The 15,942-nt window shown below is 34.2% G+C and overlaps 1 protein-coding gene across 1 annotated transcript in view; it reads left to right on the top strand.

Moving 5' to 3' along the window:
- Positions 1-15,942, top strand: part of PAFAH1B1 (platelet activating factor acetylhydrolase 1b regulatory subunit 1) — a 72,900-nt gene that overhangs the window by 45,031 nt on the left and 11,927 nt on the right. Inside the window, exons 3-5 of the mRNA XM_051992136.1 lie at positions 11,132-11,216; positions 11,869-11,943; positions 12,930-13,136. Of these exons, the coding sequence (XP_051848096.1) occupies positions 11,132-11,216; positions 11,869-11,943; positions 12,930-13,136 (367 nt within the window). The remainder of the gene's footprint in view (positions 1-11,131; positions 11,217-11,868; positions 11,944-12,929; positions 13,137-15,942) is intronic.

Below are 15,942 nucleotides of genomic sequence, written 5' to 3'. Positions count from 1 at the left end.
CTGATTATTTGACAGTACTACTTTATATCAGTGTAAAAGTTAATGATCAAATTTTATATATAGTGGTATTTGATTATGTCAGTTTAAAGTTTATGTACAAATTAAAGGAGACACCATTCATGAGTTTACTTGCCTAAATGCTTTTATTGTCTTAGAAAGAACATATTCTTTAGTGAATGACTTTTTAAAGAAAACTAATCAAAGATGCTTTTGGTTTAATAATTTTTAAAAATAATTTCTTTGGCATATAAAGGGTATTATTTCTTTGCTATTTTATCAAGATGTTAAGTGCCCAAAATCCTTGCCCTCAAGAAGCTTACATTTACTACAAGTATCAAGAGTTATATTTTAGGGATTTGCCATATTAGAAAACAATCTAAGATTTATAAGTGACATCCTCTAAAGTTTGTATCATTAAACATAGAATTTGGAGCTGATTTTTTTATAGGGAACATGGTACAATATTGAACCATGATTAATTCAGGTTCTGAATTAGCATGTTAATTTTAATGCTCAATTAAAGTAATTTCTGGGGAATTAGTCCTAATGTCCTAATTGTTCATTGTTAATGACTAAACTTTCCAAAAAAAGAAGAAAGAAAGAAAAGCTTAAAATATTATCTACAGCATATGAATAACATTGTAAAAATTCTTAAATTCAAACAGCCTAATTTTTTTAAATCTCCCTTTCTCTAATGTATTGAAACTAGTTGTTAAAAGTTCTTTTAGGTCTGTGGGTGGTAGGTGCATATGTGTGCACACATATGGCAATTTTTATTGATCTGTTGTAGACTTGATTTTATTTTTTTCAATTGTTGATTTAAAACATCTAATTGAAGTAATTTGTTTAATACAGTATAAAAAATCTTAAGAATTTGGTTTTTAAAATCAAGGAAGTTCATAATTTTTTGGTCATTTGGGTTCCACAGTTAAAAAAGATCATATCTTAAAACATTCAGGTTTTATAGTGTTTTGATAGAAATAAAAGTTGTTCAAGATAAAGCATTAACTATTAGAGAATCTGTTGTGATCTCTAGTTGTACTCATTTAGATTTTGTTCTCTTTTGGCCTTCTGATGAAAATGATGAGGGACAGGACAGGTTGTTGGGCTTTTTACTCCTGTTTCTAGGCATGATGGTCATGTGGTTGGAGTTAAGAGGCAGTTAGGTGTTGGGAGGTGAAGCTCTTCTTTCAAAATCCAAGATGCGAGGTGTGAGTGTACTTCAGACACTTTGATCTCTGTCACCCTGAGCGGTCACTTATCCTTTTTGTGCTTTAGTTTCATCTGTAAACCAAGAGGAGTTATACTCAGTGATCTCCACTGTCTCTTCCAGCCCTAGATCTATCTGCCAACAGGTGAAGTGTAGTCAATATTTAGAATTGTTACTTTTTGCTTGCAGTTATTCTTGTGAAAAACAAGCCAGAACACAAAGCTTAAGTAACCCAGCTATGAATTCAACACTGGCTTTTGATTCTAGCAAGGACTAGTTATTTTTTTTATGAAAATAATAAAAAATGATGTAAAAAATAGATAACATTATATAGTAATTTAAGTAGAATTTGCTCATGACAGACATTATTCATGACCAAACAGAGGCAGAATGGTCTGTTTATATGGATGACTGACTGAGATGACTTGATCCTTTCTTACCTTGTTTCTTACCATGCTGCACCTAAAGTGGCCTTACAGATGGATAGGTAGCCAAGGGGTCAAAATAGATGATAGCATGGAAGGCCTAAAATGGTTCAGCTTTGCCTCAGACACTAAATAACCATGTGACCTTAGATGAGTCCTTAACCTCTCTACCTCCTTATCTGTAAAATGAGGATATAACAGCACCTACTTTCCACAGTTGTTGTGAGGGTCAAATGGGATAGTATAAGTACTTAGCATAGTACCCAGCACACATAGTAGTTTAACTTTTTATTGTTTGAATTACAGAATTAAAAGGATTATTGAACACTTTTAGATCTTAATTGGTAACATTAGCCAAAGCTGAATGAGCATTTTTCTTGGGAAAAACTCCTTTATCAGTATTATAATGTTTGGAGGGAAATTTATCAGGCATTATTTTTCTGGGACTGAATTTGAACTCAACAAGATAAGTTTTCCTCACTTCAACCGAGATAGTCTATTCACTGCCTCACCCCCAATAAAAAGGACATCCATTTTAAGTTATGTAATAATTATATGTTCAGTTGTATAAATGACTAATAATTAGAAGGTAAAAAATTATTCAGCAACTAAAGAAAGTATTTATATTATTTTCTATACTGCCTGTAAATTTAAAAAACAACTTAATGAAGTCTAAGGAGACTTTATATTGGGCATTCTGTAGTTTTTTGTGTTTGTGGTTTTTTTTAATAAATTTTTAGTTTGGGATTTTATCCTTTCTTACAAAGACTTGCAAGGAATTTTCTGAGCTTGTGTGTACAGTAAAAACTTATTCATCTATTAAACAGTTAGACATCTCAAAATTTCTTTGTAGTGATATTTATTTTTAAGTTACACTTCTAAAATACTACAAAATGCAAAAAATATATATATTTAGTCATATTTAGTTAATAAAGCAGAATGGTCCTGGTCATAAACATTGGTAAGGTTTTCCTATTGTCCATAACAGAGATACATTTCTGATGGGAAAAATAGCTTGCCTTTATTGTTTATATAAAACAACTCCTCACCAACTGGGAAACTTCTGGCCATCATTTGTGCCATAACGAAGCATTAAGGACATGGCAAAATTGTGAAAATGATATTAAACTCAGCCAGCTTTAAAAAAAATTTTTTTTGTAATATTGGAAAACACAAAGGTGAAATGTTGAAAGGTAGTGAAGGATAGATTATTTTAATGAAGATTTCTTCTCCCAGACTAAGTACAGATTGTACTAAACCAGAGAGCACCTGTATCTTTTTGCACAAATTGACATTTTAAAAACTCTTTAATTTCCTAATCCATTTATAATTTTATTGTTCATCCATAATACCAAAAAAATCTAGAAATTGTGTTGTGTGTCTCCAGCTTTATTTCAAAATTTCAGTATGTTAAATCTCATTAATCAATATACAGTCAATAATACAATCAATAAACAATCAATATGCTAGGCTCAACTACCTGTCCATAAGGAGCTTATGTTTTATCAAGGGTAACAACCTGTAGACAAAATATTTTTTGGGGGGGAGTCCATTTACAGCTTAGAGAGATTGAGGAAAAGTTTCATGAAGGAGATGTCCTTCCCCTTATAACAGTAGAGGGGAAAAGGAAAAAGGAGGCATCTGGTTGGTGTAATGTATAGAGCACCAGCCCTGAAGTCAGGATGACCTGAGTTCAAATGTAGCCTCAGGTACTTTAAATACTTCCTGGCTATGTGATCCTGGGCAAGTCACTTAACCCCAATTGCCTCAGTGTACCCCCCCCCCCTTTTACCCTCCTAAAAAAAATTTACAAGGGCTAGAAAAAATAGTACATTTACCCAATTTTAAAAGAAAATAAAGACTTTGTAATTACCAAAAAAAATAAATTAAAATTGTTTTTTAAATACCTACTATACTGCTCTTCTAGAATTTGAGAGAGAAAATTATATCATTAAGTCTAACTATCATTGCTCTTAGGGGACTTATATTGAGGGTCCGAACATACATACAAGTAATTACAATACTAAATTAGTATGTGATAAATGCAAAATATTATGTGAGTTCTTTGGGTGAAAAAGTCAATTTACATGGACAATCAAAGAGGGTTTTTCTGAACAACAGGTAGTGGTAGGATGTTACTGTGAATCGAACATTGATATGAAGTCAGAGAACCTGGATTCAAATCTACTCCCTAACCCTTATTAATATCTCTATGACTTTGAATTAGTAATTTTTTTTGGGGGGGGGGGGCTTCAGTTTTCTCTCCTGTACAATCAGAAGTTGGGTTAAGGTTAGGATTAGCTGGCTAACTTTTAAGACTCTCTTCTTTTCTATTTTTCTTATGCAAAATATTTCATAAAATGTTGTAAAAGAAAATCTAGATCTTCCACCCTAATAAAACAAACAAACCTCCAAAAAAAAATTTTTTTTAAGAGTATGCTTTAGTTTGTCAGTTTCTTCTCTGGATGTGGATAGAATTTTTCATCGTAGGTCCTATAGTTGTGGATCAACTATTTTTTGTAAATCTCTTGATATTCATGCCTAATTAATGGGATTGTTGGATCAAAATGCATGAATTTATAGCCTCTTTGAACATAGATCATAACTTTTGATCATTTATCAATTGGAGCATGGCTTTTTCTGTAAATTTGACTCAGTTCCCTCTATGTTTGAGAAATGAGGCCTTATTAAAGTTTCCTTCAAAATTCTTTTTACAATTACTATTGCTAACTATATATTTCCCCCATTTATTCTCTTCTCTCCTTTCACCTTGTCCAGGTGTTTTGCTGAGTACTTCCTCCTTTAATAAAAACCTATCTTTTATCATCCTTCCCCCCTCTTCTATCCCATTGCCCTCCTATTTTCCTGCAGAATAAGATAGTTTTTTCTACCTATATCGAATGTGTGTGTTACTTCTTTTTTGTGCCAGTTCTGATGAAAGTAACGTTCACTCATTCCCTCTCTTGTCCCCTTCTGATTTCCCTCCAGGCTCCATCACCTTACTGTCCCTCAATTATCACTTTGTATTCATTTTATACATAGTATATTATCTGGGAACATGTAGTTAAACTGGCCCTTACCCCCACCCCTCTAGGTTAATCAGGATTCTACTTTCTGAATTTTTTTTTCTGTCATTTCCTTAAATGAGCATTCTAGGATGTGGCAAGATTTCTGGATTGAGATTTTTTTTGATAATGTGGTGGCTCTTGGCATCATGGATACAGACCAGAAATGGATAGACCTAAAGAGAGGCAAAGTTATGGCTCTGAAGGCCAAAGCTGGGCTATATTTAGGAGATCGGGGGGGGGGGGGGGGGGGGGGGGGGGAGGATGTCAATAGGAAAAGATTGAAGATGGGGGTTAGGGCCACGGGAAACAGTTGGTGGGCTGAACTCTTAGAAGAGAATTGATGACAAGTGGGGTTCAGGGCGTTGGATCACAGATTTAGAGCTGGAAGGGACTCTTCAAAGGTATCTGTAGTCCAGACTTTTTCCTCTTATAAATGAGGAAATTGAGGCTTGGAGAGTTTGACTTTGGAAAGGAGAAAAGTCCCCCTTTTCCTCAGGGACACTAATAGAGAAAAGAGAGAGTATGAGTAAAGATATTGCGAGGTATGACATCAGGAAAAAGAAGGAAGAGATGCTTTAGTGTTTCTTAAGAGAATAGATAAGACTCCGTTTTTATTTTGATAGCAGAACATTTTAATTTAGATAGTTGAAAGCATGTGAAAGGTAACTTTTTTATCTTAGTCTCTTTAATAGGACACATTTATCTAAAGCCTGAGTGTTCCTACAAGAGAGTGGGATATTTTCTGACTAATTTTTCCAATGCTAAAATTCTACTGAGAAGAAAAGAAAGTGATGAAAAGAGTAGTAGGAAATGGATAAAATGGCCTACAATAATCATCATGGGGTTTTGTTAAATATTGGAAGATTGGTGGAAGAGACTATTGGGTAAAGTTAACAACATGACATTTCACGAAACACAAGTGATATGATTTCTGAGTATGGCTCTTCTAATCTTAGGACTGAAGGAATGTACTTAGCAGAATCTGTGTGTTGGCAAAGAAGGATTCAGTATTCTTTGGTCTCTTGTTAGGGCCCCTTTTCTGCAGTACTGCTTATTGTCAGAGCAGTCTGTGGAAATGGTACCTTTATGTTGGTTGTGACATTAACAATAATACTAATAGTAACAGCAACTAATTTAATATGTTATATTTGTTTATTTAAATTTTTACATAAGGTTATGTTAGCAATATGCTAAACACTTTACAAATATCTCATAATATCCTCACATAAGCTTTAGGAAGTGGTATTTTCATCCCCAATTTATACATGAGATAATAAGGGCAAATGGCAGTAACTGACTTGGGCTTACCCAGACAGTCTCTGTGGCCAGATTTGAACCCAGGCCTTCTTAACACCAGACTTAACACACTTTCCACTGCACCATCTAGTTAGCTAATGTGATGAAAATAAGTGGTTTATAATTAGTGGTAGATATTCTATTCTATGGCTCTGACACTATGGGCTGCTTAGAGATGCAAGAGGTAAGTCAGCCTTGTGTGTTTTCCAGACCCTTAGCTGGGGCTCAAGCACTGTTGAAAAGTTCCATCTCCATATGAGGTTTTATATCCATATCCATATAAGATAAATATTTTAATGGTTTATGTGAACAAGGAAAACCTGCCTGGGCTTAATTTTTTTCTAACAGGAGAGGAATCTTCACCAGCCTTTCTGGTCTGGCCACCATTTCCCTCAACCCTGTCAGCACATCTAATATTTGGGACCTGGTGGTAGTGTGGCCGTGGCCATGTCCAACTTGGATCTAGTTTGGTCATAAAAGTGGTTTCTATTATTGTTACCTCTTGTGAAACTGCAAGTGTAGATAACTTTGGAGAATCTTGAGTTAGAGAGGAGCCCAAAAGCTCTGATCTGGAATAATCAATCTATATATAATGTTATATGCTCTAGTCTTAATGTATAGACAAAAATATGGAAAGTAAAGTTTAGTCTTAAAGTATAGGCTAAGAATCCCTTCTGGTTAACAGGTGGACTCCAGACTGCTCAAAAATTTCATGTCCTGAGGGACTCCCTGCCTCCTGTCCCACTTGTGAATGAATATCCCTTAATGATCAGGAGGCTTCTATAATTTCTATCCAATACTCGTAGATCTGCCCTCTGGAATCTAGCAAAGCAGATCTAATCTAACAGTCCTTAAAATACTTGAAGACATCTATTATGTCCCCTAAGTCTTTTTTTCTTCAGCCTAAGCATATCCAATTCACAGAATCACAGATTTTCAGAGTTGGAAGGGACCTCAGTGGCCATCTAGTCCAACCCATACCTGAAAAAGAATTCCCTCTACATCATACGGGACAAGCAGTATCCAGCCTTTACTTGAAGACCTCCAATGAGGGGGAAACTCACTACCTGTCAAGGCAACCCATTCCAGGTAGTGGCCTAAGTATGATGTTATGTTGTGAATGTTAACTCCCTTTACAGTTGTTTAGATGTTTTATATTCATGTATCAAACCACATGTAGAATTGTCATTCGAAAATCAGGAATTGTGGGTAATGGTAAACCTTATTTGGGCTTTTAGGCAAGTCAGTTACCTTTTCTGAGCCTGAGTTTTCTCATTTGTAAATTGGACATCCAAGGAATTCTAGAATAGTAGAGCTCACAGGGGGACCTTAGAGATCATCTTTTCCGTGGTCATTACTCTCCTTCTTTACTTAGAGGATTACTATATAAAGATCAAGTAAGGCTTTGTATTGGATGTGAAAGAACGGCTGCAGAATTGCATATGGAGTTATTATGTAGTGAGTTGGATGTTGCCCATTTTTGTAGTGCAAGACAGATTTTGTTAATTTTATGTTCAAAAAAATGATTTTTTTTTCTTCTTTTCAGTTTATTGTTTGACATTCTGAGATTCAGGAATGGCTATATCCCATAGAATTCAGATGAAAACGTTTTTGAATTAGAGAAACAACTGAAACATCTTTAAAAGTTGCAGGAGAAAAACTACAAAAATCAAACTTTTCCCAAACTATTTGAGTTAGGTATAGAGCTGACCCTAAATTTTCTTTTAGAAATAAATAATGGAAGAGGTTGTGCTGATGTGTATGTAGTACAGCTTCTCTTTTCTCAAAAGGCTTTTGGTGTGGACCCAGTTAGGTTCTGTTTGGCTAAGTTTAGAGAGCCTTCTCACAAGAACAAACATTGGTTCTGAGGTTAATTTTGCATAATTCATGCAATCAAGTTGTAGATGGATTGTTATCTGCATCCATGCAGAATGTAGTATCCACACTGATTGAACATATCTTTGATGTATTGAAGTAGGAAGAGAAATCTTAAGGCAATAACCATTTGATAAATGTTTTAAATAATAATAATATTTTAAACATCAAAGAAATCTGAAATAGCTATAACTTGAGCATGTGTTACAGGTATGATCTATTATTTCAGGGTATTAAACTTGTAAACTAGCCACGTTTTTCTTAGACAAGGAACTGGGTTTCAATACTTTACCCCAAAATGGAAATCAAAGTAGAAATATTTACAAGTACACTCTATATAAAACTAACCTTGAAAATGTGTTGGATTGGGAGTGAGCTGTGGGCCCTCAAATTAATTTTGTTCTTATCTGTCTTTTCCTTTATGCTTATAATGCCATGTTAAAGGACTGATCCTAGCACAAATTCTTATCCCTTAATTTCTGGATTATTACAGTAATTCATTCCTAACTAGTCCCACTAGTCATTTCATACACTTCCAGTTTATCTGTTATAATAACCTTTTATAACCACCAAATTTATTTTTTAAAATGACAAATTCACTCTGAGGACTTAATCGTGGTTTTTTTTTTTTGAGGGATGGTTAAAGAAATTGCATGTGTTTAGGCCAGAAGAATGGAAGGTAAGCTGGGTTGGCTCTCAGTTTTTTAAAGTGACTTTTGGGTTGAAGTGACTTTGCATGTACAAAGTTAAAGTTGTCTTTGATAGTCCTGGAAATTTATTCCTGTTTATTTGGAGGTATTTAATAAGAGGAGACTGGGATAACTAACCAAGAATATAACAGAAAGTTCTTCATCAATAAGATTATGTCCGACAACCTTGAAAAGATTGCCTTTGATTTTAAACATTTTAATTTTGAGATGAAGATTGTCTAGATATTATTGTAAAATAAAGGTTGAAAAATAGTTGGTTTTTAAGTGCAACTTTCAAAGACATATAGTTTGTGAATAACTGAAATTCATATGGAACCGAATGACTACAATTCCTAGCAGAATTCTAGAATGTGTTTTAAAGGACTGACTGTGTTCCCCAGAAAAGGACAATTATCACTATCAGCCAGAAGTTCATCAGAAAACCTAGTCATGTCAGACAAAACTTGTGTGTGTGTTTGTGTGTGTGTGTGTGTGTGTGTGTGTAAAGGGTTACTAAACTGGTGGATTAGGGAAATGGTGTAGGGGCATATAGGATAGGATGTCTGTTTCCAAAAGGCCTATAATTTAGCATCCTAATGTACTTGTAGATAAATTAGATGTGTGCTGGATATAGTTAAATAGATTAGGAGTTGATTGAATGATGAGAATCAAAAACATGGTTGATTAATCATAGTCAGGCATGAGGCATGTCTGTGGTATAGAGCCAGAATCTCAGCCCTAATTTTAATCATTTGACTTAGATGAAAGTATAGATAGCGCGTGCTAATCAAATTTTTATGTAAACAAAAGATTGAATATGAGTAGCTTATATGTTGAATCATGGAATCAGGATCCCCAAAGACCTTGACATTCGTTTTAATAAAATGTACTGGGGGGATGAGGGGGACAAGAAAGAGGGGGGTAGGTAGGGCTACAAGGGAGTTTGTGTGAAAAAGGATCGATCTGGCGATATTAGTGAACTGCCAGCTTCAGTGAATCAGCAGTATGATGTAGCAGGCAAAAAATAAATAAATAAATAAAAGCTAATTCATTTGTTGGCTGTACTTAAAAGAGGCTTACAGTCTCTAACAAGGAAAATGAAGATCACATTGTATTCTAACCTGGTTAGGTAGACTTGCCCTTTTAGGAAGGATATTGTTAAGGTCTTTTTTATTAGCATGTCCAGAGGACTGGAGATAATTAACCCACAGAAAAGAAATCTCAATGATGATGAGACATGAAACTGTCTTTAGACAGATATGGAAACTGTTGTATGGAAAGAGAAGTTTGATTTGTTTTACTTGATAATTAAAACTAGACATAATGAGTGGAAGATCTGTTAGAAAGCAAATATCAAGAAAAGGATCTGTAACCTGAAAATTAAAAGTAGAATGGGTGAGTTCTTCACTACTAAAGGTCTTCAAGCTGTGCTTTATTGTGGTTTTTTTGTTTGTTTATTTTTAAAATAGCTTTTTATCATTCACCCTTGGAAAGCTTTTTTTTCTCCCTCCTCTACTTCCCTCCCCTAGACAGCAAATAATCCAATATTTGGTTAAATATTGGTTAAACATGGCATGCTTTAACATTAAGAGAAATTTTAGAACAGATTATTGAATTGGAAGACTTCCTAGATCCCTTCAAGCTCTGAGATTCTAAAAGATATAAATCTTAGCTTATGGCACTGAATGAATATCTGTGTAACCTTGTTTATTAAGAGATGGAAGTTAGTCTGGTTAATTTTAGTGGTAATTAAGATACCTTAGAAGTGGTTTAGTGGTACAAGGAGATAGAGTGCTGGATCTGGAGTTAGGAAGGCCTGGGTTTAGATCTGGCCAAGTCCCTGAATCTGAATGCCTCAGTTTCCTCATCTGAAAAATGGCTATCATAAGAGCACCTTCCTCCCAGAATTCAATGCTTGTCAGTCTGTGTTCCCCTGTCCTCACTCCATGACTTCTCAAGTTCCTTCTCTAAAATTCTACAATAATACAGGTACCACAATAAGCTTAGAAAGAAGAAGAAAGGAAGGACACCTCTGTCCCTTTGAGTATTAGGGAAAGTTATATAATAGAAAAAATGGAATTTGAGGTAGACTGAAAAAATGGAAACAATTTTAACAGGCAAAGATACGGGGTGGGGTTGGGTAGAGAATTCCATGTAGAGGGGAAAGCATGGACTTGTAGCTAGGAAAGCATGGGAACATAATTTCAGAACAGTGAACAGTTAGACTGACATAGAGTTTTAGGAAAGAATTTAGGGAATTAAGGCTGGAAAGGTAGGTGTGGCCACCCATATTGTAGCAGTCTTTTAAGTATCAGATTGAGGAATGTCAACTTTATTTTAAATAACGCTGAGAATTTGGAGCCAGGAATTAAACTGTTGATAAATCACAGGTTAGACTGAGTCTCCTTTTGCAAAATACTGACTTTCGTTCATTTAATGGTTTGAAAACAAAGAAATTTGTAAGAAAATTGTTTTTAATGTTTATTAAATAGTTGGTTAAAAAAAAAACATTAGATGCTTCAAAATAAAGATGATGTTTGGTCATTAAATATTTTTGTTTTCATTTAGAAATCGAGCTATAGCAGATTATCTTCGTTCAAATGGCTATGAAGAGGCATATTCAGTTTTTAAAAAAGAAGCTGAATTAGATATGGTATGTTTTCTTTCCTCACTCTGAACTCAATCTGTATTACAAGGTCATTCATTCTTTGGGACTTTCAGAAAAACTGCATGAGGCACACAGACACTTTTGGTGGTCTGATTATGGGAGGTGGTGGTTGGAATTAAGCTCATGTGATCAAAGGGCCCCAAGCGACCTCTGCTGGAGACAGAAATCAAAGTCCAAGATATATATATCCCATTCATGGCAGTGCTTTTTCTGAAAACAAGGCCAATGTCCATTGATGGGCATCAGCCTATGCTGCACTCCAGTGAAGGGCTTTGTGGGCTAGGCCTCTGGGACTGATCACAAATGCCTGGCAAGTTGAAACTTCAAGACTGTATACATAGTGACTATTCCAAAAGAAAAGAATTGAAGCCAGATGGAAAGCCAAGCAGTTAAAATGACCAGAGCTGAGCGTAGAGATTAAACAGTTCCGGAGTAATACCTCCTGCCCATCTTTCAAGATGGAGGCCCAGTGATATGGAGTCAGATGTGCACTATCAGGTTTGAGCTGAGTGCCCACTGAGTTGGTTTTTTCTTATTTGAGTCAGAAGAAGAGAGTGTGTTTGAGGATGAAGCAGAAGCCAAAACAAAGGGAAATCAAAGGAATCTTTTTTAAACACTTCTTTTCCCTCTCTTTCAGAATGAAGAGTTAGATAAGAAATATGCTGGCCTTTTGGAAAAAAAATGGACATCAGTTATCAGATTACAAAAGAAGGTAACTTTTCTGAATTTGTCAGAAACAAATCCTGCCATGTTGTTGTCTTCAGCTGTTAGAAATGTCTCATTTTAACAGATTTGTAAGTCTTCATTTTCTCCTCCCTGAAAAGGAGATAATTATCTTTTTCTTTAACTTAGATCTTTGCTCTCATAATGTACTTTAAAATGCTGTCGTGAATGCTTGTCTTTTTGAATCTATAAATCAAGCTTTTACTTGAAGAACTGGGTACATTTAATCAAAATGTATTTGTCAGACTTTTGTCTTCCTGTGGTATTTTATTAATAATATGTACTGAATGTAATTTACATTGACCCTGATTAAAGGGGCGGGAAGACAACAAGTGCAGGCTAAGGTATAGAGAAGGGGGAAAGGGGACTAGTGAGGAGATTGCCCCCAAGGATCAAGGATATTCAATAGAAGTATTATCTGGTACAAATAAAGAAAGGGAGTATGGAAGAATTATCAGGGGAACTGGAATCAGCATTGTTCTTGCTTAGAGAGACCCCGAGACTTCTGCATCTTGGCCAACATGTCAGAGAGGATGTCATGGTTGAGAAGAAAGGAAACTGAACTTCTGTTTGGATCTGAGATAGGTAATATGTATAGTTGTATGGAAAATTAGATTTTAATCATATTGGGATTTAGTCATAAGACTTAAGGGTTTGTTTGTGGTTTGGGATTTTTTTTTTTTTTTTTTTTGGTACAGTTAAAGAAGTTTTAGGTTAAATCTGGGGGGAAACTATGTAAATTAATGAAATTTTACAACTACCTTAGTCATTGATATATGATATAAGATCTAATTTAGTACTGAAAAATAATGTACTTAACACACAACAGCTATCAACTAATAACAGTTCTGAAAAGTTTGCTGAGTTGCTTGTATCTATAGCCAATTGTTTCGGTTTTTTAGAATATTGAACAACAGTTAAAAATTCATCAGAATTTAAACAAATCTGGAAATAACTCTTCTGTTCCATTTCAAGGTTATGGAATTAGAATCAAAGCTAAATGAAGCTAAGGAAGAATTTACGTCAGGTGGACCTCTTGGTCAGAAACGAGACCCAAAAGAATGGATTCCTCGACCTCCAGAAAAATACTCATTGAGTGGACATAGGAGTCCGGTCACCCGTGTCATTTTTCATCCAGTTTTCAGTGTTATGGTCTCTGCTTCTGAGGATGCTACAATAAAAGTAAGTTGTTTGGAGGGAAGGGAAAGGGCTTTAAAATGTGCCCAGTGCCCCATTAGGGTAGGATTAGAAACATTTAGGAAATGGAAAGGGGAACAAAGAGAAGAGGCTCCTTTAAATTCTTAAGCTGGCTAAGTGAATCAAGATCTAAAACAAAAGAAAGTTTATTCTTTGGGAATTGTATTTTCATAGCAAAATCTACATTGGGAGCTCACGTTTCTCTGTAAAGGTCTGCAATCCTGGTGTTTTTAGATTCTGAGTACACCTGCATAGTGACCTTACGATGGTGTCAGGACACTGAGGAATTCACAAAAGTCAGCAGCTAGTGGTTCTAGAATCTAACCAATAGGGTGCATGCTGGGAAACATTTAACAACTGACTCAAGTTCATAATCTCAAAATAAAATAATAGTAGCATTTGCTACTTTTCAATGCACAAGTGTTCACATAAATTTAATAATAAGCTCTCATGTGTTTGTTTGAGCTAGATCCAGCACACCTCTAAATCTGCCTCTCCTTACACTTCTATTATTTTGTCAAAGGATATTTAGTTACCTCTGTTGGATAAGTTTCTAGTCATAGGAGGTGGAGGATGAGGTGTGGGAGATAAATGAAAAAGAGAAGGTAAAGTGAAAATACTACTAATTTATCTTTAACATATTATTTGCTCTGTGCCTCATTTTCTTCATCTGACAGATGGGGAATAATAATGAAACAACAATATGGTTTAATTGATGGGACCCCAGTAGAAGTCAGGAGACTTGGATGTTCATTTGTTGCATGGATACTCCCAAGAGTTTTGCAAGCCCAAATTAGTTCTCCAAAACTCCTGAGCACTGAATTTCCTTATCTGTGAAAAGGGAGGCGAAATAAGAAAATACATATTAAAGTGCTGTGGAAAGTATTTAGTATGGTTTAGAAATATAAAATATGTTATTATTGAATTAGATACCAGCAAATCAGTGAGTATTTATAAAGCACAGGGAAAGAGTATATTACAGGCTTTCTTTAAATAGCAAATAGCAAATGTCATTGATATAATTTAAAGGATTCAGAGAAGAACTGTTGTGGATTTTACATGCTTAGTTCAAATTTTAATTTTCACCTAAAAATATTCCTGTGAAAATATTAAACTGATTCTGTATATCCGATGTCTTTTTTCAATATAATTAATTAATATTTTTATCTTTTGGCTGGGGAAAAAAAGTAGAGGGGGAGATGATAAAGATCCAGGCAATCACTTAAATGAAAATGTGCTGAAAATGATACATTCATATGAATAAAATTACTCATTTTTTCCTGTCCTTGTTTTGGCCCCTTTAGTTTCAACTTTTTGGGCTGGCCAGTGATAGCACATAATGTGTCTTCAAACATATTCTAGAATTAAAGAATATTAGATCTAGAAGGGAACCTTACAGATCAACTTACAAAATGATTGTATTTCATACACAAGTAATGTGTATAAAGCATAATGCTTGAAGGTTTAGGAAATTTTGATGACCTGTAAAGATTCATACATAGGTATAAAAAAATCTTATCTCATTTTCTTTTAGAGAAATTACCTTTAAGAAATATCTAATGGATTCTGAATCAGTTAGTTATAGATTGAATTATACTGCCTCCAAGTCCCTTTCATTTCAGATATCCTATGTTGCTATTTTCTCAGTCTTCTGAGAAAAAATGGGTTTTTCAGAGAAGTGGAAAATTTTGAGCAAATAGTACTTGGTGAAATTCTTTCTTTAGGTGCTATGATTTGATTTCTTTGTTTAGGTGATGTTTGCTGTGGAAAAAGTACTTTTCTTCTCATCACATTTAGGGGAGGGGTGGGATACCAAAAACCACAATCTTTATGATTCTTGAAGGGCTTCAAAAACAGGAAAATCTATTGTAAAACAATGTAATTGTTAGCTACATTATTTACTACTCAAAATAGACAAGAATGAGCTATTTGAAAAGTAGTACTGTTGAGCATTTAAACTAGGATTTTTTAAAAGATATATAAATTAATCAGATTATTTTTCCATCTGAAGAATATTATCCAGAAATTAATACTTAAAAACTAATGCCGTTAATTGAAGGATGGGTCTGTGATTCATTGTCTGATTTGAAGAACACATTGTTTTGTCAATAAGATGGTTTTTTGTGGCATTTCAATACCAAAATGGGTGGTTTAGAGTTTGTTATATTCAACTATCACTGTATTGAACAAGAGCTACTCAAATATTTTATTTTTCTGTATATACTCTCCTGAGAACATAAACATCTAAATAAAATAGTTATTTTTCATAATGAACAAAGAAAAATATTCTTCAGTGCAAAACAAAATAATAATCCATTCTGTTACGGTCTTCCATTTAAAAAAAAAATTTTTGTTTTTGTACATCTTGAATACTCAACATTTATTTATAAATATTAAAAATAAACTTGATTATATCTAAAAGATGTGATGATATAAGCAAAGATTTGATTTTTATATACAACAATGCAATGTTAGCAATTATTGCAAATTTACTCTTGAATCACATCGATTGAATGTTAAAGATTTTATTTTTTAAAAAAAACAAGCACTAATGCCTTATGTTTTTTTTTTTTTTAAGGAATTTGCTATTATATATCTGAAATGGATCATAGTATGTTTCTTTTTAGTCTTTAAAATGTTACTTTGTTCTCAATGCTAAAGATATCCTTATGTTGATTGGTACTCCATAAAAAGAACTAAACATCTGAATCATATTCTTTCCTTTGTTTTCAAGAATGAGAAAACCTTTGGTTGTCTTAATGATTTTTGATAATAAGCGCTAATCTAGTTG

Source organism: Antechinus flavipes, chromosome 4, assembly GCF_016432865.1.
Source record: "Antechinus flavipes isolate AdamAnt ecotype Samford, QLD, Australia chromosome 4, AdamAnt_v2, whole genome shotgun sequence".
Lineage (NCBI taxonomy): Eukaryota > Metazoa > Chordata > Mammalia > Dasyuromorphia > Dasyuridae > Antechinus > Antechinus flavipes.
This window is presented reverse-complemented; position numbering and strand designations above follow the sequence as displayed.